This window comes from Eublepharis macularius, chromosome 5 (genome assembly GCF_028583425.1).
Source record: "Eublepharis macularius isolate TG4126 chromosome 5, MPM_Emac_v1.0, whole genome shotgun sequence".
Lineage (NCBI taxonomy): Eukaryota > Metazoa > Chordata > Lepidosauria > Squamata > Eublepharidae > Eublepharis > Eublepharis macularius.
The window spans coordinates 96,933,168-96,956,692 of NC_072794.1; the positions used below are offsets into that span (position 1 = coordinate 96,933,168).

The 23,525-nt window shown below is 42.0% G+C and overlaps 1 protein-coding gene across 3 annotated transcripts in view; it reads left to right on the top strand.

Annotated features, from left to right (window-relative positions):
- GPBP1L1 (GC-rich promoter binding protein 1 like 1) overlaps nucleotides 1-21,235 on the top strand; it is a 39,296-nt gene extending 18,061 nt beyond the window's left edge. For 2 of the 3 annotated variants that reach the window (XM_054981140.1, XM_054981142.1), the window contains exons 2-12: nucleotides 1,105-1,959; nucleotides 2,558-2,672; nucleotides 4,140-4,269; nucleotides 4,859-5,139; nucleotides 6,373-6,445; nucleotides 7,302-7,495; nucleotides 9,762-9,902; nucleotides 10,259-10,417; nucleotides 18,281-18,402; nucleotides 19,538-19,640; nucleotides 20,334-21,235. In XM_054981140.1, coding sequence (XP_054837115.1) covers nucleotides 2,613-2,672; nucleotides 4,140-4,269; nucleotides 4,859-5,139; nucleotides 6,373-6,445; nucleotides 7,302-7,495; nucleotides 9,762-9,902; nucleotides 10,259-10,417; nucleotides 18,281-18,402; nucleotides 19,538-19,640; nucleotides 20,334-20,483 — 1,413 coding nt within the window. In that variant the 5' untranslated portion in view covers nucleotides 1,105-1,959; nucleotides 2,558-2,612 and the 3' untranslated portion in view covers nucleotides 20,484-21,235. The remainder of the gene's footprint in view (nucleotides 1-1,104; nucleotides 1,960-2,557; nucleotides 2,673-4,139; nucleotides 4,270-4,858; nucleotides 5,140-6,372; nucleotides 6,446-7,301; nucleotides 7,496-9,761; nucleotides 9,903-10,258; nucleotides 10,418-18,280; nucleotides 18,403-19,537; nucleotides 19,641-20,333) is intronic. The other variant, XM_054981143.1, reaches the window with a different exon arrangement.
- The last annotated feature ends 2,290 nt before the right edge of the window (nucleotides 21,236-23,525 follow it).

A 23,525-nucleotide genomic window follows, 5' to 3' on the forward strand; every position in this document is an offset into this window, starting at 1 on the left:
TTTCTATAGCCAAAGAAAATTTGTCAAGGCCTGCCTTGAGTTAATGTTTTCTACTTTTTTCCTTGATTTTTTAAATTGATTTTGTATTTTGTCCCTGGGCTTGAATTTAAAAAACCTTGAATAGGTACTCATAAAGCAGCGGCTTTTGTCACACTGATCTTGGGAGGATAAATGATCTTGCTGCAGCTTCACTTTGGTCTTGACAACGTAACATATTCAGTTTCCACATTTGGTAAATTTGTTTCACTGGAGTTAGCAAGTTACTGAAACAAAAAGGAGAGAAGAATTTTAGGCTATTCAGTTGCTTTATCATCTTTTAAAAACTCTAGATTGATATTGGAATCTCAGCATTGAGGATTACATATGGAGAGGAAAGTCAAGCTTTGGTTGTATTCATAGTTGTCTGCCGGAATAATATTGGTCAACTTGGCCAGATGATTAAGGGAATGTCTTGTAATTTTTAAAATGCATAATATACTATATGCTGGCATATAGTAGTGGAAGTTTTACTTCTTGAAGTAGACTTTTCCTAACTGTTGCTTCAGTGGATTGTAGTGGCTTCTTGAATGCTGACTGTATTGGCATACCGTCAAATTTCTCTTCATTCTTGTTACATTTGAGTGTCTGTCTACAGTATTTATTTTTATTTTTACCAATGTTTCCCCTTCCTTCATTGGTTTCACTATAGTGAAGTCATGCAGCCTTACGTGTCCCTTGACCCAGTAAGCCAAAAGGCAACACTTTCAACCTATACACTTGCCAACCAAAAATGGGCAGAGAGGCCTTCCTTGGTGTTTTTACTTAGTTTCACTTGCAGTTGCTGTAATCAGTTTCACTGAATTAAGCCAGTCTAAACCCAATTTTCATGATCTTAGACCAGCCTAACTCTGCTTTATATTATACTGTTAGTTTTGGTCCTGTGTTTTTCATTCTGTCAGAATGTGTTTTTATTTAACTGACTGAGGCCAAATTTTAATCAATAACTTTCTGTTTTGTTTGAATTGCATTTAAAGTTTCTGCAGAAAAATGGTGGGGAAAATGTCCACGCCACACCACTTACTTTTTTATGTATTGATGGATATTTTTCTTTTCTCTTGCTTTTAGAATATACTCCGTGATGTTTTGGAAGATCATCATTCAGATGTGAACTCATATTTATGAAACAGCCATCTTTTCCTCTTTTTAAAAAAGCATTGGTTCAAGTAGAACAATTTAGAAGGACCTAACTTTATTTTTACTCTTGTTTAACTAAATGCATAAATGGCAACAATAGAAGAAAAGAAATCATTGTGACCCTCTTAGATCTTCATCAGGTTGCTTTTAATTTCTCAGCAAGGAACCTTAAAGAGTTATACAACGTGAAAAATTTTTCAAGTCATTGCTAAAGAACATTCACGCAACCTTTTAGCAACTGTAAAAGTGGTGGAGATGAGTCTTGCATTTTAGGATTTCTAGAAACAGATGTTTAATCCATAGTTCCAGCATTTGGAAGACCTTTCAGGATCTAGTTGCCTTCCTGTCTTCTCCTCCCTCTCCCATTTCAGTCTGATGTGCTGCAGAAGATGAACAACAGAGTGCATTTGTGGAGTTCACCATTAACCATGGTGTTTTTCTAAATGTTGTGCAGATCTGACAACTACATTTGTAATGTAATAGTTGAGTATTGTGACGACAGGGAAAAGTTTAATGAGGTGAACGTGGTTGTGGCTTCCCAAAAATGCTCACGACCCTGTAGCTATATGTATATATATATATTTCTCTTATAAGCATAGAGAGCAATTAAAATGAGCAGCTAAAGAAGGGAAGCGTGCAGTCAGCACGAAGTGCAGTTTCTTGTGCTTCCTTTGGGACTCGCCATTGCCACAGAGCTGGCATAGGTGCACCCTGGAGAAGGAAAGAATCTGGAGATCCAAGAGAAGCTTTAAAAGAGAGGGGAGTGGACTGCAGAGGCCAAACTGGGTAAGTTGTGGCTCAGTCTCTCCCCCTATATTTTTGTTTAGGTATAATTTTGGCCTGTTAAAAAAGGCTGCTAATGATAAAGATAAAGCTTCAGGATATCTGTACCATTCTTACCTATCCATCTGATGAATGTGAACAGTTTTTATGACAGATCAAGATGGGTAGCCCTGTTAGTCTATCTGTAGCAGCAGAAAAGAGCAAGAGTCCATTAAAACCTGTAAGACTAACAAAATTTGTGGTAGGATATGAGCTTTCATGAATCACAGCTCACTTCTTCAGTTTGTATGACAGTAGTTGTCAAAATAGCATCAAGAAAGAGACCTGACCCTAGCATATTAATATCCTGGAGAGGCGGGAAATTCTTCCTTGATCTCTTCTCACTCCAGCAACAACTGTAGCTGCTGATGGAGTTGTCTCCAGATTGGTGGGGGGCAATGCTTAACTGAAGGATTGCAGCACTTGGATTTAATCCATTCTATTTCATTAATTCTTAGATGCCAAGTTACTTTTGCCCGGTTGTTAAGAGCAGGCCCAGGGTAGTCTTTTCTGTTTCTTGCTTTTGGGAAGGACTGACCATATGGTGATGGTCTTCTTCTAGGTCCTGGCCATGAGGTTTGATGCCTCACTTTTTTGAAGGAAGACACTGGACCTAAATGGCGCAGCATGACTTTGTTCCTGCCTGGCTTAACTTCTCTACACCCCAATCTGCAAAGGTAACTGCGGCCTCTCTGATCAACTCTGGGGAAGCCCTTTAGATTATGAAATGCATACCTCGCTATTTATATGACTGTTTATGTTCATGTCACACAAAACTGATTATTCTATTAATTCTCCTGTAAGTGATCTCAAGGGTGTATCCTGTGCCTTGTGAATGGTCTGGGAATACTAGATGCTGTAATATTACAAAGCTAGGTGGGTTTGGACCTGGATGAGAGAATTTGCGGAGTCCTGTTCGAAATGATGTACACAACCGGTGGTATATGATCTGTACACAGAGCGCATGGTGTTTTCCTGCTTTCCTTTCCATCGTGGCAACTCTCTTGCCAGAAAGATCACTCCTGTGGTTGCAGGATATGCACAGAGTAATATCCGTGAGGTTTGGCTGGAGCCAGGGAGGGACAAAAGGATAAAATTGCCCGCTCTTAGTGAAGCCCTGCTGATATTCCATGTTGGTCCCTTGACAATGGGACTGATCTTTCCAGCAGTGGAACAAGCTGCAGCAATATAGAGGAACTAAGTAAAATCAACCTTATGTACAAAAAGTGGTAGGTTACTTACTACCCATTAGGTATAACCTCTTAATGCCGGACTCCCAGAAGTTTCCCCTACAAAGCATCTTTTGAAAACTTGTGCCTCTGATGGGCTGGTTGTTACAAGCTTGTCAATCACTTGATTTCTTCAGTCTTGATCCATATGACTTTTGATGAACTCTCTGCCTTAGAGTATGACTTTTGAGGTAATGTGTTAAGTTTTGTCTGCTTAGATCTTCGGCCCATTGACACAGGCAGATAGTCATATGATAGTGTAGTGATGTGAACCAGCCCTAAGTGACTTTATGAATATGAAAAAAGTATTTGTTTTGGGATAGCTTTTTGTAGCTGAGCAGGGGCAAAATTTTTAAGTGTCCGCTCCGGAATAGTTCCTGAACAATTACTTGTGGGTGATCAATACGCTACACTGTAATTATAGCAAAAGAACTTTTGCTTATTGCCGTGAGTTCTAAGAATTCTGTAAAAATGTATTCTATAGGTCTGCAGTGTTATAACTGAAGTTGATACATAAATTAATTTTTTGGTAAGGGTAATTTTTACCACACAGGATGATCAGTTTAACGTTACTTTCAGTCAAAGCAGTGTAGTCTGTTAAACTCTTCATAACTGGAACTCAGAACTGTCATTATTGATAATACTAGAGTGGCAGTCTTTGTATGTTCATTCATAGCAAAATAAACCAAAAGTCTAGTGGCATCTTTAAAGACTAACATTTATTTCAGTGAGCTTTTGTGAGTCACAGCTCATTTCTTCAGATAGATGTGTGATGGGTATCTGAAGTAATGAGCTGTGACTCATGAGAGCTCATGTTGAAATAAACATCGTTAGTCTTTAAGTTGCCACTGAACTTTTGTTTTATTTTGCTTCTATAGACTAACACAGCTAGCTTTATGCAATCTTCATTAATAGGCCCCTGGAGCCACCTTTGAGAAACACGGAGAGCATCTTCCTCGGGGAGAGGTCCGCTTTGGAGTAAGCCGGAGACGCCACAACTCTTCAGATGGCTTTTTTAATAATGGCCCCCTCAGAACCGCAGGAGGTAAATAAAGAAGATAGGCGTAACACAACTGTTTGCAGAGTATCAGTTTTATCACTCTGTTGTGTGTAACAAAAGTGTAGACAAATGGAAGAAAAGAATGAGTTTGTTTTCAAACAATCCAGGCCTGTTTGTTTTTATCAGGAGAAAATGCATAGGTTTTCCCTTACATCAGGATACTGTGACACCTGCTTATTTTGTCTGGCATACTTACATATTTAAGAATTCCTGATTTATTTAAAATAGTGCTCGATTTTTCATGTCACTTTCCAGTATTCTGACAACTTCCATGTATAATTAGATGAGAGAGAGGTGCATGATGGAGGATTGCAATGCATGGGTAGAATAGTGAAAAATTGTTCACTTGGTCTAGAGCGTCTGTACTTTATGTAACACTTTGGTAGGAGTGTTGGGTGGTCCCAGTATAGGAAACCAGAGTAAGAGTGGGAGTGGAGCTGAATTGTGGAGACAAGATCTGCAGGGGAGTAGAACAAGGAGGTTGCTTTTCATTGGCATAATATACTGGAATACAGGTTTCTGCAGCAGATCTGGTTCAAGTTTTTATGTAGTACTATCTTTTTTTTGTGTGTAGACTGCTGGCATCAGCCTTCCCTGCACCGCCATGACTCTGTGGATTCTGGTGTTTCTAAAGGGACCCACATTGGGCTGGCTAACAATCAACCTGGCTGGCATGGTTCTTCACGGAGCCATGATGGTATGAGTCAGAGAGGTGGAGGAGGAACTGGAGCCCATCGCCACTGGAATGGCAACTTCCACTCCCGAAAGGGTTCATCCTTTCAGGAAAAGCCACCTGCTGAGGCCAGGGAGGAGAAGGAAGACAAAGAGAAACTGCAGTTTGAAGAAGATGACTTTGTAAGTGTTTCATTCTGTAATAAATTTCCAGGTCGTTTTTTTTCACTAGTATTGGCAGACTTCAGGAATCTAGAACTGACATTTAGCCTTGGTTTCATGTCTTCTTTCAACTTGAGTGAAGTGGTCCCTATCCAGTTGTTTCTAAAACTGCATAATGAACTATGGTATGTCTTGGGCTGGTCTGGGGTTCCTTAGCTGTCTCAAGCTTTACATGTACCAGCAAACAGGAAGGAGGAAAAAAATAGGTGAGATATGCAGTGAGATTCAGTAAGCCTAAATGGCATTTTGAGGTGGGAGTTGCCGACACAGGCTTAAAATACTAAATTTTCCTATTTATAATGCCTCATGTCATTGGCAAATAGTTAAATAAATTCTTGGTTTTTTCCTTCTCATGTACATGCACCCATCTTGGTCCTCCATTCAGAAGGGATGTTAGAATGAAGGTGGCAAAAGATCAAGTTTAGGGACTTACAGATTAACAACAACAAAATCTCCTGGGGGTGGATAGCATTCACCTAAACGTTTTTAACTTTTAGGTGACCTTTTGACTGATATATAACTTTCCACTAAAACCGGCTTATCGTTCAGAGGACTGGAAAGGAGCCAATGTGACATGTTTTTAAATTTTGCATGGCAGATAGAACAGCAAAACATGTAAATTCTATACAGATGTATTCAGATTGCTGAGGGGAGGGGGAGGACCCCCCTCCTCCCCCTCCCCTCAGCTGAAAAAAGCGGCGGGCGTTTCAAAGCAACACTTTTCTTGCCATTTGTAAGAAGCGTACCGAAGCGTTTAAACACCCAAATTGTTTTCCTGCTTCAGGTAAACCTGAAGTGGGAAACCCAGATATTTTTCAGGTGCACACCTCTAGATGTAAGCATTCAGTCATCATGCAAAACTATAGGTAAGACTATTGTAAACCAATTTCAGATCCTGGTTTAATGGATCTCCTCACTAACCATAGGTGGTAATGGTGTGGCCTGCATTCATACTAGCCATAATTTAATCAAATAGTGGTTTTGTGTGATGTCTCAGCACAGCCACAGGGTCCATCTTATTAGCTGTCAGCATGTCAGACTACATGTTCTGAGAAAATAAAGATTTAAATGAAACAGCTTTTAAATAGTACAAATAACTTAAGAGTCTCATTCTGGTTTAAGTATTTTGAAAAGGGAAAGCTTGAAGTTATGTAGCATAATCTGAAATGTATTTCCCTGGTTTTTGTATTACAGCCTTCATTGAATCCAGAAGCTGGAAAGCAGAATAGCCAGAGAAAACCAGTTGGGACTCCTTCTGGTGTTTGGGGTAGGCACATTTTGCTGTAGAATTGATGCTGGGAGCTTGGGGACGAAAAGCTGTGTAGTTACAGTGAGGAGGGAGAAGTTCGCAGAATCTCCCTTCTTGTCACTTCTTGTGCCCAGGGAAGCCCCATTGGTGAGAGAGACCAAATGGGCAATTTAATGTGATTCCTCTTCTTCCATGGGGTTTTGTCCTGCAGAACTCCGCTCCCCAGCATTCAGCTATAATTGACTGAAACAGACTTCTGGGGCAAGGGGAACTTAGTGGATATGTTATCTGTGAGTACCTTTGGCTAATATTTGGTAAGATCCAACACACAGCTGAAAATATGGCTTAGAAGAGAATATATAGACAGTAAATAGCTTTTCAGTGCTCACTGAAGCCACTTATATTGGGTGTAGGGAGCAGCTTGAAACTCATACATAATAGGCAAAAGGTACTGGGTTAGACTTCTCCCTTTAAAGAAAAACCTCATGGAAACAGTGCTCTGTGGTCTGGAGTATTGTAAGTATAAACCATACCTTGTAATGAATATTAACCAGTACTGAACCTCGGTAGAGTTTATTTCAATATTGGCTTAAAACTAAAAGTGGATTTTACTAACTTTCTGGTCAGGTACACATCCTGGGGAGACCTATACACTGGATTGATGATGTCAGATGTTTCCCATTTGAGCAAAAGCTGCCAGAATGAGTGGTCTGAACAAAATCATAAAATTAAAGAAACTTAGTTTGCAAAGTTGCATTACTGTGAGCAAGGTTGTCAAGAACTGTTCCTTCCAAGTTAGGAATTGGAGCTGAGCTAAAATTATTTTTGTGTGGTGTTACTGAGAGTTTCTCCTTCTCCCTCCTTTTTAAACTAGAAAACCCTCCTAGTGCCAAGCAACCTACCAAGATGCTGGTCATCAAAAAGGTATCAAAAGAAGATCCTGCTGCTGCCTTCTCAGCTGCATTTACTTCACCAGGACCTCAACTTTCAAATGGCAACAAGGCAACCACCATAGTCCCAAGTGTCTACAAAAATCTGGTTCCTAAACCTGCAGCACCCCCTTCCAAGGTACCTTTTGCACTGAATGGCAACTGCATTAGTAGAGCAATTAGTGCTGTTACCTAAAACTTTACACAGCTATTTGGTTGCACCAATTTATATTAATGCGGCACCAATAGAATTATGGAGAAATACACATCTGTGTATGTATACTTCCTTCTCTCTTCCTCCATTCTCATCGTACAAGAGTGAAAAGAAAACCAGTCAAGTTTTGTGGAGGAACAAATGCCAAATTTGAATTGCTTTTTTCTTTTGAAAGGAAGGATTCAGGTTTCAATCAGGATGTGCAATTTCTCTTGAGATATCTAATATCAACTTTCTTGCTTTGCTGAAAATTCTTGCATTTACCTAAACTTTGCTTTAGACCTTAGAGAGGATTTACCTAAACTTTGCTTTAGACCTTGGAGAGGATTGAGAGCCAGTTTGGTGTAGTGGTTAAGAGCATGGGGCTCTAATCTGGTGACCTAGTTTGATTCCCCACTCCTCCACTTGAAGCCAGCTGGGTGATCTTGGGCTAGTCACAGTTCTCTGGAGCTCTCTCAGCCCCACCCACCTCACAGGGTGTTTTGTTGTGGGGATAATAATGGCATACTTTGTAAACCGCTCTGAGTGGGCACTAAGTTGTCCTGAAGGGCAGTATATAAATCTGTTGTTGTTGTTAGACAAAATTTGGTCCCAATTCTACTTTAATTACCATAGACTTTATTTGCAGAACAGCTTGAATTGTAGAGGACAAGGAATGGGGTAGAGAAGAAGAGTTAGTGAATAGAAATTACACTGAAATGGCTAATAGGGTTAAGAAATGAAAGCCATCAGAGATGGCAAAGGCTCTGCATGGAGGACATTAGATCCTTGCTCTTAACTACTTGAAGTCATCCTGAGTTCTCTTTTCTCTCCTGTTCACTCAGCATTAGCCTTACGTTTTCAGAGATTTTCTGCACCTCCATAAAACCTAGATAATTGTTTTAAAAACAAGTTTGGATTTTTGTGATACCAACTTCGTGAAAATGTTTAGAGAAGTAAAATGTGCTTATTGTGTCCTTTGCTGGGGACAGCAGTGGGGCTTTGTCTCCTATGTTGTTCTAAGTTTCAGGACTACTCTGGAGATTATTACTGCAGCCTGAATAAATGCTGCACTGAAGTTGAGGGAGAAAGACACGGACTTGTTTTAATAGTTGTGCTGATTTTTACAAGCTGGGAGTGCTTGCTGCTACCAATTGCCTTCAAACTCAGTGCAAGTTCAGATATAAGCCTCCATCTAACACTTTGCTTTGGGCTTGGACAGGTGCTGCAAATATACTTGTCAAAAACGAGCTCACATGAAACTGCTTTTTCCTAAGTCAGATCATTGCTATATAAAAGTCAGTATTGACTACTCTGCTTGGCAGTAGCTCTCCAAGGTCTGAGGCAGATGTTCTACAAAGCACATCTGCCTAATTCTTTTAACTGAGGATCCCAAGTATTGAACCTGAGATCTTCTGCATGCAAAGTGTGTACTGTACCATTGAACCATGGCCCCACCCCATATACTTGCCATTGGTGGATACACTCATTACATACTAAGTTATCTACTTAGACCAGACCTTACCTTAACCCTGTGAATAACATTGATGATCACTAGATTGTAGCAGATGAAACAACTATTTGATGGGCTTCATCTCCTGTATGTCTTGCTGTTGTCAGCCACCTGGTATCATTGCTACACCTATCTTATAAATGTTGCCTTGTCCCCAGATGACTCTTATCTTGGGGCAAGAGAATCATGTTTTACCGGTTGGGAATTAGTACATAGGCCTTTCTTACGTAGCATCTCTTCAGTGGAAGGGAGCTGCAGGGATGGCACTTCTTTGGTGTAATAATTATGTATGAAACATCTAAGTCCATCTGGGTGTCCAAAGTGAACCAAACACGTAACAACCATGTAGTTGGCTATCACATTTTTTAAAAAATAAGCATTTCTGAAGGTCCAAGTTCTGTGATGTAGAACAAGCCCATTCTGTGCAAACACAGCACAGGCTGACTCATTTTGAATCCTTAAGTATTTTTGTAACCTTAGGCAGTTTTTGGAATCAGTGGTCTGGAATGTGATCTTCCTTTCAGAGCAGAGGGTTTTTCTGCAATGCAAGATGCTTGGTATCATTTTGTGACCATGTAGTGTAAGAACCAGTGTGGATTTTAGCTTTACTTTCAAGGAAGACAATGCAAAAATTTTCTCCATGTTTTTATAAACAATTTTTGCCGTGTAAACGCTTTGCGACTTGTCTTCTCATTGTAGCCAAGCCAGTGGAAAGCTAACAGAAGTGAACATAAGCAAAGCTCACTTTCCTCCAGCCGTGATTCTGCCTTTACCAGTCCAGTGTCTGTAACCAAACCAGCTGTATTAGCCAGTGGCTCAGTTCTTGCCTCTTCCAAAGAGGTAAGCATATATGGTTGAATAATAGTCTTGTGGATTGGAAAGGACTAATTGTGCTAATAAATATCTTCCATATCTGTACTTTTCTAAACAATTAGTTTATGGGTTTGATTCAGCAGTCTTATCAACAGACGGTCACAGAACTTTCCCACATTCCCCTCCCAAGCCATGTGGCTATTAGTCCATATGGGTCCTGTGACCTTGGGAATAAACTTTTCCAGGATTGGAAAGTTTTGCAGGATTCTGAAGGAGAGGAATGTGAAAAAGATCCTTAGTCTGGCCCTATATATTCGAAGTAGCAATTTGGATGTTCACTGAGAGCCACAAGCAGCCAGTGACCAGTTTTTTTCCCCCTTCAGAGTCCCTCCAGCACCACCCCTCCCATTGAAATAAACTCCTCTCGCTTGACAAAGCTGATGCGCCGCAGCACAGATAAGAAGAGTGAGTTCTTGAAAGCCCTGAAGGATGACAGGAATGGGGAGATGCCAGAGCACCATGAGGGCAACAAACTGGAAGATGTAAGAGGGACAACTTTCTTTCTGTTTGAAGCATTAAAATGACTTTAAAGGTGATATGGTTTTATTCAGCATGAAATAAAATATTGCAAGGTATATTTTACAAATGTTGCAAAATAAACACTAATAGCATATTAGCTGCTTCAGTATCCAGTATCTTACTACCTTCTATGGAAACTAAAAATTGTGTGATGTAGGTTCTGTTATTTTGTTGACTTATTTAGAGGATAGGCGCTAAAAGGCTTGATGGATATCCCACAATGAAGTGATGCAGACAAATTAAGGAATCTGCTTCAGAGTTAAAAGCAGAGTTTGCATAAGCAAGAGAAGAGCAAGTTTCTCCTTATGCAAAGAGCATTTGATTGTAGAATAACACTTCATTGTAATGTCTTCTGTGCAGTCCCATATGGGAACTGTGCATTCGCAGGCCAGCTGCAGATGTATCAAAGCTCCAAAAGGTACGAGATGCTTGCCCGGCTTTTTCATGTGCTTTTTGAGTGGGCGCAGCTATAAAAGGTGTGGCAAGTGGATCCCTCCCTCAGTTCTTCTTTAGCTGCCACTGAAGAAAGTCATGCTTTGAACTAGACATGGGCACGAATCGAAATACAAAGCAAATTTTGTCATGAAATGGGCCATTTCGTGTATCGCGAAACAGTGTTTTGTGGGGCTACAGTTATCACAAAGTTATCACGACATTCATGACTTTTTGGCCTGTTTCGTTAGCTTTGTGAGCGATTCGTAATTTCAGATAGGCTGGCGCCGATCCATTGATCCCTAGGCAACAACGGGCCCAGATCTTTTGTTGCCATTGGAAACCCCAATCATAGCCCACTTACTCTTGATTGACAGGTCTCCTAGCCATCTGGAGAGCTTCCATTCTGCCCTATACAGCGGGGGTCAATCCCCTAGGTAATCAAGGAGGTGGGCCTTCTGTAGGTATGGGCACACCAATCTCACCTGGTCTATCAGCCAACCACAGACCTTCTGTTCTCGGGATGAATAGCGGGGTTTTGGAGAAACGTCCTCCACATCCCAAACTCTTGGGACTGTCCCTGCCTGCCATCCAACCTCACTCCATCTTCCTGGCCCAGCTCCACACTATGGCCGGTCCTTCATCCTCCTCTGATCCAGCACCTCCCAGTCCCTGTTTCAGTCATGCACTCTGGCAGCACTCCCATTCCCACCCTTCCCATTGACCTTCCCAATTAACATATTGCAAACTGGGAGGGTGGATAGAGAAGAGCCTGCTTAAGTCTCCCTGCAAGTTTGGCATCTCCGGGCATGAAGAGGGCTGTTGAAATGCCCTGTGTTCTGATGAATCACAAAACTAAAGAATCATTTTGGCAAACGTGTCAATTTTGTGAAATTTCATGGTTCGCAATTCGTGGATTGCGATGAAACACGGAACTCTCGGTTTCTCCCTGTTTCGTGCCCATGTCTACTTTGAACTCTTCCTTGTATCTGAGCATGAAGAAAGAAAGCGAGAAGATGACTTCGAAGGCGCTCTTCAAGAAGTGCCTCAAGTGTAGATCCAAGACAGCCCAATCCAATGGGCAGAAGAAATGTCTAGGAGAGGTACACGATACTGTGCGCTATGGTGTGTGCAAACAATTCATGCCAAAGGTCTAACATGAACAGGCATCGCACCTAAAAGCGGCACTATGGGAGACAGCCCTCCAGGTGTATCCAACTTCGAGGTTTCAAAGGCCGCTAGTAAAGGCCCGCAGCTCCCAGAACAGGCCGCCTTGGTACCTTCTATTATGGCTCAAAGTGCCAACAATACGAACCAGTCGGTTCCTAGAGATCCTGGCCTATCTCAGTCTTCATCCAAGTCACTGTCAAAGAAAGCCAAGCTGAAGTCGAGGCATACTGAAAAATCATAGAGTTGGAAGGGGCCATACAGACCATCTATGCCTGATTCCGAAACAGCAAAAGAAAAAGCAGCCTTCAGCTTTGGCTCCATCCACCTCCGCAGCGTTCAGCCCGCCTGTGGTTCCACAGCGACTCCCTCAGCGACGTCTAGATGCTGATTGGCTTTGGTTCCTGCAGTTTTAGAGGGCGAGATTCCAGACCTCATGGATGTAGGAGTAGCTTTATCTCCACTACCACCTTCTCCAGTGAGAACTGCACAGGAGGAGGCTGCTTCTTTGGCTCTTACTGACACCTAGAGTTGGGTAGAGGTCATTAGAAGTCACAGACACCCATGGGTTCCATACCCTTATGAGAGTCCTTACCATTAGTACACCTACAGCATAGAAGGATCTCCAGGTCTCTACCCTCCACCTCATTACTACCTGCACGATGACTGCTACTCTCCGGAGCCTTGCCCTTCAGTCGCAAAGGAAAAACCCACCCTTGGTTCCTCCAACGGTTCCCGAAGACACCAAGCCTGTGGAGCGAACCCTTGATCCATCAACGCATCCCGATGACAGTTCTGACTCCGGTTCCAACTTTGCATCCAAGCCATCCCCTCCTGAGTGCAACACAGGAGGGGGATCCCACTGAAGACCTTCGCCTCTACTCTGAACAACTAGTCAGAATGGCAGGGTTGTTGGAAATTGAAGTAACTCCGACTTCGTCGGATCCAGTCTTCCAGTCGGATCCACTCTGAGGCAATGGGTCCAGTGGTGTTCCCAATTATGCAGGGAGGTTTGGTCAACTCCGGCATCCATGCAGCAACTTCAAAGAAGCTAGATAACCTATATAAAACCAAACATGATGGGGCTGGGTTCCTGTTCAATCACCCTCCTGCTAATTCTATCATTACAGAAACCCTACAAAGGTCTTCCACAGGGTGCTGGTTATTCGGCCCCCACAGATAAAGAGAGCAGGAAGCTTGATATTTTAGGGAGAAAGGTTTATGCCTCATCAGCCCTAAATTTCTGTATTGGCAATTATGAGGCCATTATGGCCAGATACCAGTTGTTCCTTTGGGACAAGATCAGCCTTTACTTAAGTCTCATCCCTGATGAGAAACAGCATCTTGCAAAGATTCTCCAGGGAAGAAGCCCTTCAGCTCTCAAAACAGCAAATTCTCACTGTGAGACACGTTGGGGATTGTTCTGCACAAGCTATGGCCTCAGCCATTGTAATTCAGAGGCTTGCGTGGTTTAGAACCACTGCTTTAGGTCCACACCATAGATTAAGGGTTGGAGATCTACCCTTTGAGGGAAATGATCTTTTCTCATCAACCACTGATGATGCCCTCAAGAAAATAAAGTATGATAAAGGTGACTGCTAGGTCCGTAGGCGTTACCCCAGTTGTACCTTACAAGCACTGGTTCCCTCCTAGACCTTATCATCACAACAACCTTGGATACAATCGGTTTCCATCTCAACCCAACCAACATTTTCCTCAGAACCAGCAACATGCTGCTTCCACAACCATCCAACCAGCCTTGATGGAGATATTGCCGTCATAAGTCTAAGAATTGTTCCAGTTTCCCCCAGTGAGCAGTTGGGCTCCACCAAACAAAGTTTTGGACACCAAACCATCTTTCCCCACCTCCTGTGAGTCAATCCCTGCCCTTACCTGCACAGGAGAAAATTACCCAAGGACTCTTGAATACTGTCAGTAGTTTGGGAAGGTAAGGTTATTCCCTAGAGTTTAATCCATTCCTCCGAACGTTCCTCCCCAGTGGAACCTCTTCCTGCCTCAAGCACTTTTGGTGAAGGAAGTATAGAAACAACAAGCAATAGAACCAGTTCCATCCTCTGGTTCTGATAGGGTTTATTCCTACTATTTCATGGTGGACAAAAAGTCAGGGGGTGCCCCCCCCCCAATCTTAGATCTCCGTTTTGTAGACAAGTTTATTTTTCCCCAAAAGTTCAGAATGTTATCATTAAAAGATGTTTTATTCCTTTTGGAAAACCATTGTTGGTTCATTACTGTAGATTTAAAGGACACTTGCTTTCACATCCCAATAAATGTTTGATACAGAAAATATCTCCATTTCCAATGCGGTTCCAAAAGGTACCAATAAATGTCCTCCCTTTCAGGAGGTACCAGTACAAGGTCCTGCCCCTTGGGTGTTCACCAAGGTTATGGCTGTAGTGATCGGCCATCTTTGGTGTAGTAGTTAAGAGCGTGGGACTCTAATCTGGAGATTTGTGTTTGATTTCCCACTCCACTTGAAGCCAGCTGGGTGACCTTGGGCTAGTCACAGCTCTCTGGAGCTCTCTCAGCCCCACCCACCTCACAGGGTGTTCGTTGTGGGGATAATAACGACATACTTTATAAACCGCTCTGAGTGGGTGTTAAGTCATCCTGAAGGGTGGTATATAAATCGAATGCTGTCGTCGTTGTCATCATCTCAGGGAGAGGGGTTGCACCATATTTCTGGACGGCTGGCTTAGTGTAGGCCAGTCCAGAGAGTTGGTCTCTCATCACACCTCCTTAGTACTGTCAACCCTCCAGCAATAGGTCTAAGGGTCAATTTGAAGAAGGTTCCACAACAGAGGGTAACATTCGTGGGAACAGTGCTCGACTCCACACTAGCTCGGGTTTTTCCCATCAAGGAACGAATAACTTGGTTCCGAGTCATTCTGAACAAGGTGCACTCTTTCAGAAACTAATTCCCAAGGAAAATCTGAATGGTTAGGTTTTATGGCCTCTCTGACACTGATAGTGCCATTTACCAGGATTTGGCTCTGGCCGTTGCAAAATTGTTTTGTCAGGGTATTTCATCTGCACTATCAGAACCTGTACAAGTGGTTCTCAGTTCCAAGGATTATTCACAGATCCCTGTCATGGTGGAACAACAATCAGAACCTAACAGTAGGGACCCCGTTCGGGTCCAGCCCCATTCACCTCTCCATCTTTACAGACGCCTCCCTCTCAGGCTGGGGGGGCTTTCTCCGGAGACAATCAGGTGAAGGGTCTCTGGACTCAACATCAAAATTACATGTCAACCTTCTGGAACTAAGAGCCATATGGTTTGGTCTGAAAGCATTCCTCCACCTTGTCAGAGGCAAGAACGTTCAGATATGCACAGACAACACAACTGCCATGCATTATTTTAACAAGCAGGGGGGCACGGTCTCTCCGATTTGAAAATGGGCAATCCAGCATCAGGTTTGTCTCACAGCCAACCATATTGCTGGGGAAGATAACACTCTGGCAGATACCCTGAATCAATCCAGGGACCTCAATTACAAATGGTCCATCCATATGGATTTCCTTCAACCCTTATTCCTACAGTGGGTGTTTCCAACTATAGATCTCTTTGCTACTTTGCTCAACAAAATGTGCCTCCAATACTGCTCTCGAGCAGGCAAATGGAAGTCATCCCTAGGAGATGCTTTTCAGATATCTTGGTCAGGCAGTCTATTATATGCCTTCCCTCTTCTCCCTCTCATGATTTTGACACTCAGCAAAATGATGAAGGAGAGGGCATCAGTGATTGTAATCATCCCTTAAAGGCCAAGACAGGCTTGTTTCTCCACCCTGTCCAAAATGGCACAGGGAAGGACGTATCGGTTCCCGTTGTCACCAACCCTTCTTCAGAACGTAGTTCTTCACCATGATTTAGAGACACTGAAGCTGACAGCTTAGCTTGTGTCCCCTCTGGAGTAGAATTCTCTTCTCCAGCCAGGAACATACTTTCACAGGCCAGAAAACCTTCTACCCAAAAATCATACTCTGGCAAGTGGAAAGTTTCTCCTTTTGGGCAGTCAAACAGGGTTTAGCCCCTTCTTTGACACCCTTGCTATTTGTCTTAGATTAGCTGGTCTTATTAAAGAACCAAGAACTCTCTAACTCCTCTGTGAAAGTCTATCTGGCTATCATAGTGGGGTAAAGGGTAGGTCCCTCTTCTCCCAGCCGGAATGCAAAACCTTCCTCAAGGGGTTGGCTAATGTTTATCCTCCAGTGTCCAAACCCACTCCTCAGTGGAACCTATCTTTGATTTTGTCAACCCTCATGCATAAGCCTTTTGAGCCTCTCGCTACCTGTTCTCTCAAATTTCTTACAGCTAAGACAGTCTTCTTAGTGGCCATAACATCAGCTAGGAGGGTGAGTGAACTGCAAGCTCTGAGGTACGATCCACCTTTCCTCAGAATTTTTGCCCCAGCCTCCAGTTCCTACCCAAGGTAGTTTCTGCTTTTCACCTCAACCAGGACATAACTCTGCCTGTATTTTTTCCTTTGCCGTCTACAGAGGCTGACAGACTCCTACACACTTTGGACATAAAACATGCACTGTGTTTTTACCTGGACAGAACCAGTGCCTTCAGAATGGACCCTAACCTCTTTGTCGTCTTCAGGGGAGCTAAAAAAAGACAAAGTCACTGCTCAGAGCATCTCCAGCTGGTTGGTGTGGCTCATTAAAGAGTGTTATAAACACTCCAAACAACCTTTCCCTTTGAACATCAGGGCACATTCTACAAGGGCCCAATCTAATTCATCAGCATTTAGTTTGGGCAAGGTGGCTACCTAGTCAACACCATGCGTCTTCATTAAGCACTGTGCAATTGACGTAGACTCTAGAAGGGATGCTGCAGTTGGCAACGCTGTCCTGAGTCTTTTTCGATGATGAGCAACATGCCCACCTCCTGCAGGCACACATCCTTCCCTCCTTTCCCCACCGTGTGCTCTTTAATATGCTAATTTCTCCACCAGTGGCTTAGTGAACTGAGAAAGGGATCCACTCGCCCCGCCTTTTATAGCTGCACCCACTCAAAAAGTGCGCAAAAAAGCCAGGCAAGCATCTCATATCTTTTGGAGCTTTGATACGTCCGTGGCTGGACTGCGCATGCGCAGTTCTCATGTGTGCCTGCACAGAAGAACACTCGATGAACAACAGTTACAGGTAGGTGCAACCCTATTTTCTAGAGATGTGGAAGAAACACAATACAAATGAGCTACTTTAGGACATAAGAATAGCCTTGCTGGATCAAAACAGATGTCCATATAGTCCAGTACCCTGTTTCTTGCAGTGGCCAGTCAGGTGCTTGAGAAGCCTTCCAGCAGGATGTGAAGGCAATTGCCCTTCCCCACTGTTTTCCCCCAGCAGTTCTTCTGTTTTACTGCCATGGCCAACAGCTGCTGATATACTTATTTTCTGTGCATTTATCTAATATCCTTTTAAAACGCATGATGATCACCACAACTTTTGAGAGGTAATTCATGAAAACTATGCATTGTAGAAAGCTATTTTGTTCTCTAAATCCATATAGCTTATTATATCTAAAATCTGAAATGTATAGACCTCTTTCATGCCAAACAGTTTAAACCTTATTCCAGTATGGAAGATGCTTCTAGCCTCTTGTTTGTTTGTGATTTCTAATCTCTCTTTTCAGTTTCAAAAATGCAAAATTAGTAGTACAAAAATCTTTAGAGGCTTTCATTTTGATTCAAGTAATGGAGCTAGGTCAGCATGCTAAGAATCTTGGACTCTTTCTTCTCTTTGGAAAATGAAGTGTGATGGGGCTTGCATGTCAAATATGCATAGTAATGTATATACACAATCAGATCGAATGTGTGCTGTTCATTTATTATTATTCATCCAGCATTGGGAGCTTCAAGCATGCCCTGGTTGCAGGATGTGGGCTGCAGCCACAGTCAGTAAACCAGGGTAATATCAGTGCTTTTGCAAGAGCAGATTAAACTGTTTGTCATGTGTATTAACACTACAGTGGCTGCTTTATGCCAAAGTAAAAGTGAATTATATTGAAGCTCCCAGAATTGGAAACAGCTTGTAACTCTGCACCCCTTGCCGGTTATTGTGACTTTCTTTTTCTAACTCTGGAACTGGTGATCTCAGAGTATAAGTTCTGTTCTTTTCTGAGAAATGTTTCTAAAATTATACTTGGAGTTACAAGTCTTAACAGGACTGTATTGTTCATTTTTATTTCTCTCCCACACCAGGTGGAAGGTGGGCACACACCAGAACCAAAGGAAAATTGGGAAGATAATTGCCATCAGAATGGGCTTTCTCTCTCTTTAGAAGAAGGGGAGAACCTTTCTCATTCATTAGAAGCTGAACACAGGTTAGCAGAAAGACCACTGATCAAGGGGGAAATCTCATTCCACTACCCTTCTATAGAAAGAAGCTTACCCAGGAATAAAATAAGAACTTGTAACTTTTATGCTTTCTGAGTAACTTTTTAAAAAGTTGTTGGCATCTGTCACTTGGTAATACTCTTCCAGTGTAGAGCAGCACAGCCTCCTGCTGTCTTATAAGGGACACTTCCACAGTGGAAACACTAGTGGATACTATTGATCTAGGCAGCTCTGAATATCTCTGGGAATCACCTCACATCCTTAAACCACCCTTAGGTGTTCCTAAGCAAAACAAGAGTTATATCAAACCTGCACAGACCTCTGTACAGGCCCAGTCCAGCCTGTGAAGCTAAGAAGGAAATGTTTCCTCAGCAGGCTGAGTGGCTTTCTCATATGCAGACAGTATAACTACTTTGGCCCGGCATGGTTTCCACTAGCAATCATGGAAAAGAAAGGGGCCTTCTCTCCCACTTGCTTTGGTAGCATTGCACATTGAACTGATGGGGAACTAACAGGCAAGAAGATGGCTTGATCTTAAAAAGGTCTTCAGTTCTCAGTGAAGTGCATTCACTGGCAATCTCTTCATACTGGTAGGGACAAATAGTCCATAATTATAGACATTGTCATGGGTTTTCTAAGGGAGTCCTAGGAATTAATGCAGAGTGAAAGCTCTTTAGCTCTTCCACAGCGCTTCTACTCCTTAGACTTCTTAAGAGAAGTCATGGCAGCTACCTAGTTTAAGTTTATAATGTAAACTTGCCCGGAGGGTCCAGTTTAATGTTGTTTAATAGACTGCCCAAACTAGATAAGCAGCCACAGCTGTCAAACTGCTTCTTTCACAGAATTTCAGTGTATAGGAATACCCAGTATTAATACTAGGAGTTCGTCAAGAACCATTCTTTTAAATTGCCAAGCTCTTCCAGGGCCATGAAGAATAGCGAGAATCACTTCACCTAGTTGCTGCTAAAGTTGCTTATAAAATAGAAGTATTTAAACTGACAAGATTATTCCTGCCAAAATTATAGGAAAGCTGTCCATTTTATGTGCTTGGTGGCAAGGGTTGATCTTTAGTCTCTGTGGCATCTTTAATCTGATCTCTTTTCTGTTCCTTCAAATGGCTAGGTTATTGAAAGCAATGGGATGGCAGGAATATCCTGAAAATGATGAGAATTACCTTCCCCTTACAGAAGACGAGCTCAAAGAGTTCGAAATAAAGTCTGAGCAGGTATGTTCAGCTTGTTTTCCCCACATCAAACCATATAAGCAGTATCATGTTTTCCAGACTTGTGTGTGTGTGTGTATGTGCCATCAGGTCGTCTCTGACCTATGGCAACCCTATGAATGAAAGACCTCCAGAATGTTCTATCTTTAACAGACTTGCTCAGCTCTTGCAAATTGGAGGATGTGGCTTCTTTTATTGAGTCAAGCCACCTCGTTTTAGGTCTTCCTCTTTTCCTGCTGCCTTCTACTTTTCCTAGCATTATTAACTTTTCCAGAGAATCTTGTCTTCTCATGATCTAACCAAAATACGATAGTGTTAGTCTTGTCATACGACAAGACTTCATATGACCAAAGTACGATAGCTTTAGTCTTGTCATATGGCAAGACTTGTCTTCTCATAATGTGACCAAAGTACGATACCTTTAGTCTTCCAGACTAATAGTGCAGTCCTAAAAACAATTTTCTAGGAGTAAGCCCCATTGAATAGACTGAGCAAGAGCAAGGATTGTTCTTCAGGTATTAAAGAACAATGTCTACAGTGGAAGTTGTAGCTGCTCAAAATTATAACTTTGTTTTGCTACTCTGGCAACAAACGTTTTGTGTATATGATTTTAGGGTGCAATCAGCTTTGAGCTGTTTGCCTGGGTAGTAACAGAACATAAAATGTGATGAACAAATTTTTGTTTGTTTCTTCCAGCTAAGAAGAAATGGCTTTAGGAAGAATGGATTTCTTCAAGGCCGTAGCAGCAGTCAATTGTTCTCCCACTGGAGAAGCACTTTCAACACAGAGTTTGAAGAGTCAGACACAGAAACCAGTAGCAGTGAAACTTCAGATGATGATGCCTGAAATGGGCACAGAAAATTACACAGTACAAAGCCAACTCAGAAACTCAGTTTGTAGTTCAGCACATAAATGTTTGAGGTTGTAATGAAACAGAGTTTATTCTGTCTCAAATCTGTTCAGTTTCTTTTTATCGTTGAAAACTTCATGCACAAGGGAAAGAATTATATCCCAAAGAAGAAAGCTATTGGCTTATTACTTTTTGGTTTTGCCCTTCTATGCTTCATAGAGAACAGTCCACAAAGATGGGTGACCCAAGGCCTTCTGGGACAAGGCATAGGTTTAGTCCTATCAGCAGCAGGATGTCAGGCATTGAGTTGGGCAGCCACAAGCTTCTGATACTGCCGTCCACATCGCAAAATGCTGTGCGGCAATAATGTGCTAAAACAATCATTGTCAATGACAAAATGGCTATGGAAGTTCTAATTGTGTTAAATTAATGCTAATAACATGGAACTTTTTAATTTTATTTTTCGGCGGCTCGGGGAGCTTCATCACTTAACCAGGTGTGTCTGTTTTTTTTGTTTTGGGGGTACAGCTGTAAAATATTTGGATATAGGAATTGTTTGTGTTCTTGCAACCTTGATATTCAGGGTGGATTGTAAAATATAAATTTTTGTGGGATTTCAAAGATTAAGATTATTTTGATAACATTATTTACAGATTTAAAAAAGTGACTATCACATTGAGTCTGTATGAGGGGGGGAAAACTACTGCATCAAAAGATAACTAACTTGGAATAAATATTTTGCATCAGTTTGCCAATCCTCTGTCTTATCATTTCTCAGCAAAGCGCTTCTAAGAATTATAGGTGTAAAGCAACATGTAAATAGCAATACCTTTTTAAAAGTGCAGTGATACTTTGAATATCTCTTGATTATTTTGTTAAAGAAAAAGATGGAAGAAGGGGAAAAGGTCAAAAACAGAAAACACAAATTTTGTAGCAGTAGTAGTATTTCAGATAGAAACAGTCTGTACAGTCATAGTAGGAGCAGTATATTTGGATATTGTTGAACTCTTTACACTGTACATTCAGCACTATATCATAGCATTCACTGTGGAAAAAATGAGTAACATTTAAACATATCCTTGAAACTATGAACAATAACTTGTTTCCCAGCCTGTGGGTGACTGTCACAGTCTTTTGAGGGGACAGATGCAAAGGCTGAAAATAGGGAGCCAGGTCAAGAGGACAGGATATTCTGGGTGTTCTGGCTTCTGCTATAGCCACCAAGCTTAGATCAGAGTCACCAGATGAAGAAAAGCAGCAACCCATAAGTCAGGAAAGCCCTGTTGACTCCTCTTGTAAAGATGGTAGCACCTCCATGTTGCAGAAGCATATCTTTGATCTGCGTGTTGTATGTCTATAGTATACATAGCAATTATTCCAGTTATACCATTTGAATGAGTGAAAACTAATCTTAAATCATCTCCCTTTGCAAACTAAAATTTAGAGGCGTTTCAGTGCTCACCCCAAATTCCAATTTTTTTCTATTGGAAGGTCCAAAATTTTCTGAACATATGAATTATACTTGCAGTAGGCTCCAGCGACACTTTCATATGTAAAGTTACAAGGAGAAGTTCAATTGAATTCAGTTTTACTGTTCACTCCTCATTGGGCAGAAAGGCCACATACAAATTTTGTAAATAAGTATCTAAAGAGGTTTGCCATCAATACTGACAGTAAAGTGCTGCTGAAATTGAGGGTAGTCTGTGTGGGAAAATAAATGCTTGTTCAGTGATGGGTCAAAAATCCTAGTAGGCCAGCCCAAACTCCAAAAGCTGCCGCTTCCAAATGCTTCTCAACGGTAGCCTTGAGTGCATCACAATAGTACAAACTAGGCATGGATCAGTGTGGCTAAATCTGACAGCCAGGAATGAGCATCTAACTCGCCAACTGAAACTGGGCAAAAACACTGAACACTCAGTTTTCTAAGATGACTGTTGTGTTAAATGGCACTCCCAAGCCACAAAGCTTTTCAAGGGAAGACAGGCAAGATGTCAAGTTCTGGCCTTTCGATACCATTTTGTATAAATCCAGTGTTTCAGTTTTATGTTGGGATTATTTATGCAAGTGTTGCTTTATTAGGCTTGCGGTGTATATATTTCAACAGTGAAAAGAAAGTTTCAATCTTGGCTGCTTTGTTTTTCAAGGAGTCTTTATGCACAGAGCAATGGAGGAAAGCCTTCACAGGGGCCAGAGAGGTGTGGAACGATGTCAGGATCCAGCTGTTGAGTTTAATTAGTGCTGGGAGATTTTGGAGAGATGTGGTATTTTAAAGAGAATAATGGATTTTACTGTTCCACACTGTGACACTGAGAGATCTCTTGTCTTTTGGTGCTACACCTCTGAAGATGCCAGCCACAGCTGCTGGCGAAACGTCAGGAACTACAATGCCAAGACCACGGCAATACAGCCCGGAAAACCCACAACAACCATCGTTCTCCGGCCGTGAAAGCCTTCGACAATACATCGACAATACAATAATGGATTTATTGTGGTGTCTTTCATAGACTGAATGAGCTCCTGGTGATAGGACTTATTGGGTCATGTGGTTATTTGGTAGACATGGGGATTGAGTTAGCAACTGTTTTTGAAGGGCCTGGTCCCTCCCTTGAGTCAGTTTGCTGCTTATGGACAGTCTCCTAATATAAAGCAGCTGCTCACCAGCAACAGACTGGTCCTGCTAATCAAAGTCTATGAGAATGACTATCGTCCAGCGTACACTGTAGGTTGTTTATTTTAAATACAGCTTTAAAGTAACATTAAGAGTAGCTGAAGATGGTTTTAGCTAAAAAATGACAATAGTTTATTCTGTTCCTGTGTTCCGCTGTTACCCTTGTCAATCTATTTAACTGAGTCTGCAGTGAGCGCTTCTGAGGATAATTTTTTACAGTGCTCAGATACCTTTTAATGTGCTCGGGGAATTTCAACACAGGCGCACCTTCTACCGCAGTGTTGACGCTCTGAGGAAAGCTGCACCAATGAAACATCCTTCTACTGCAAAGCAATTTAAAAGTATAGAAGCCCTCGATTCGGTTGCATCT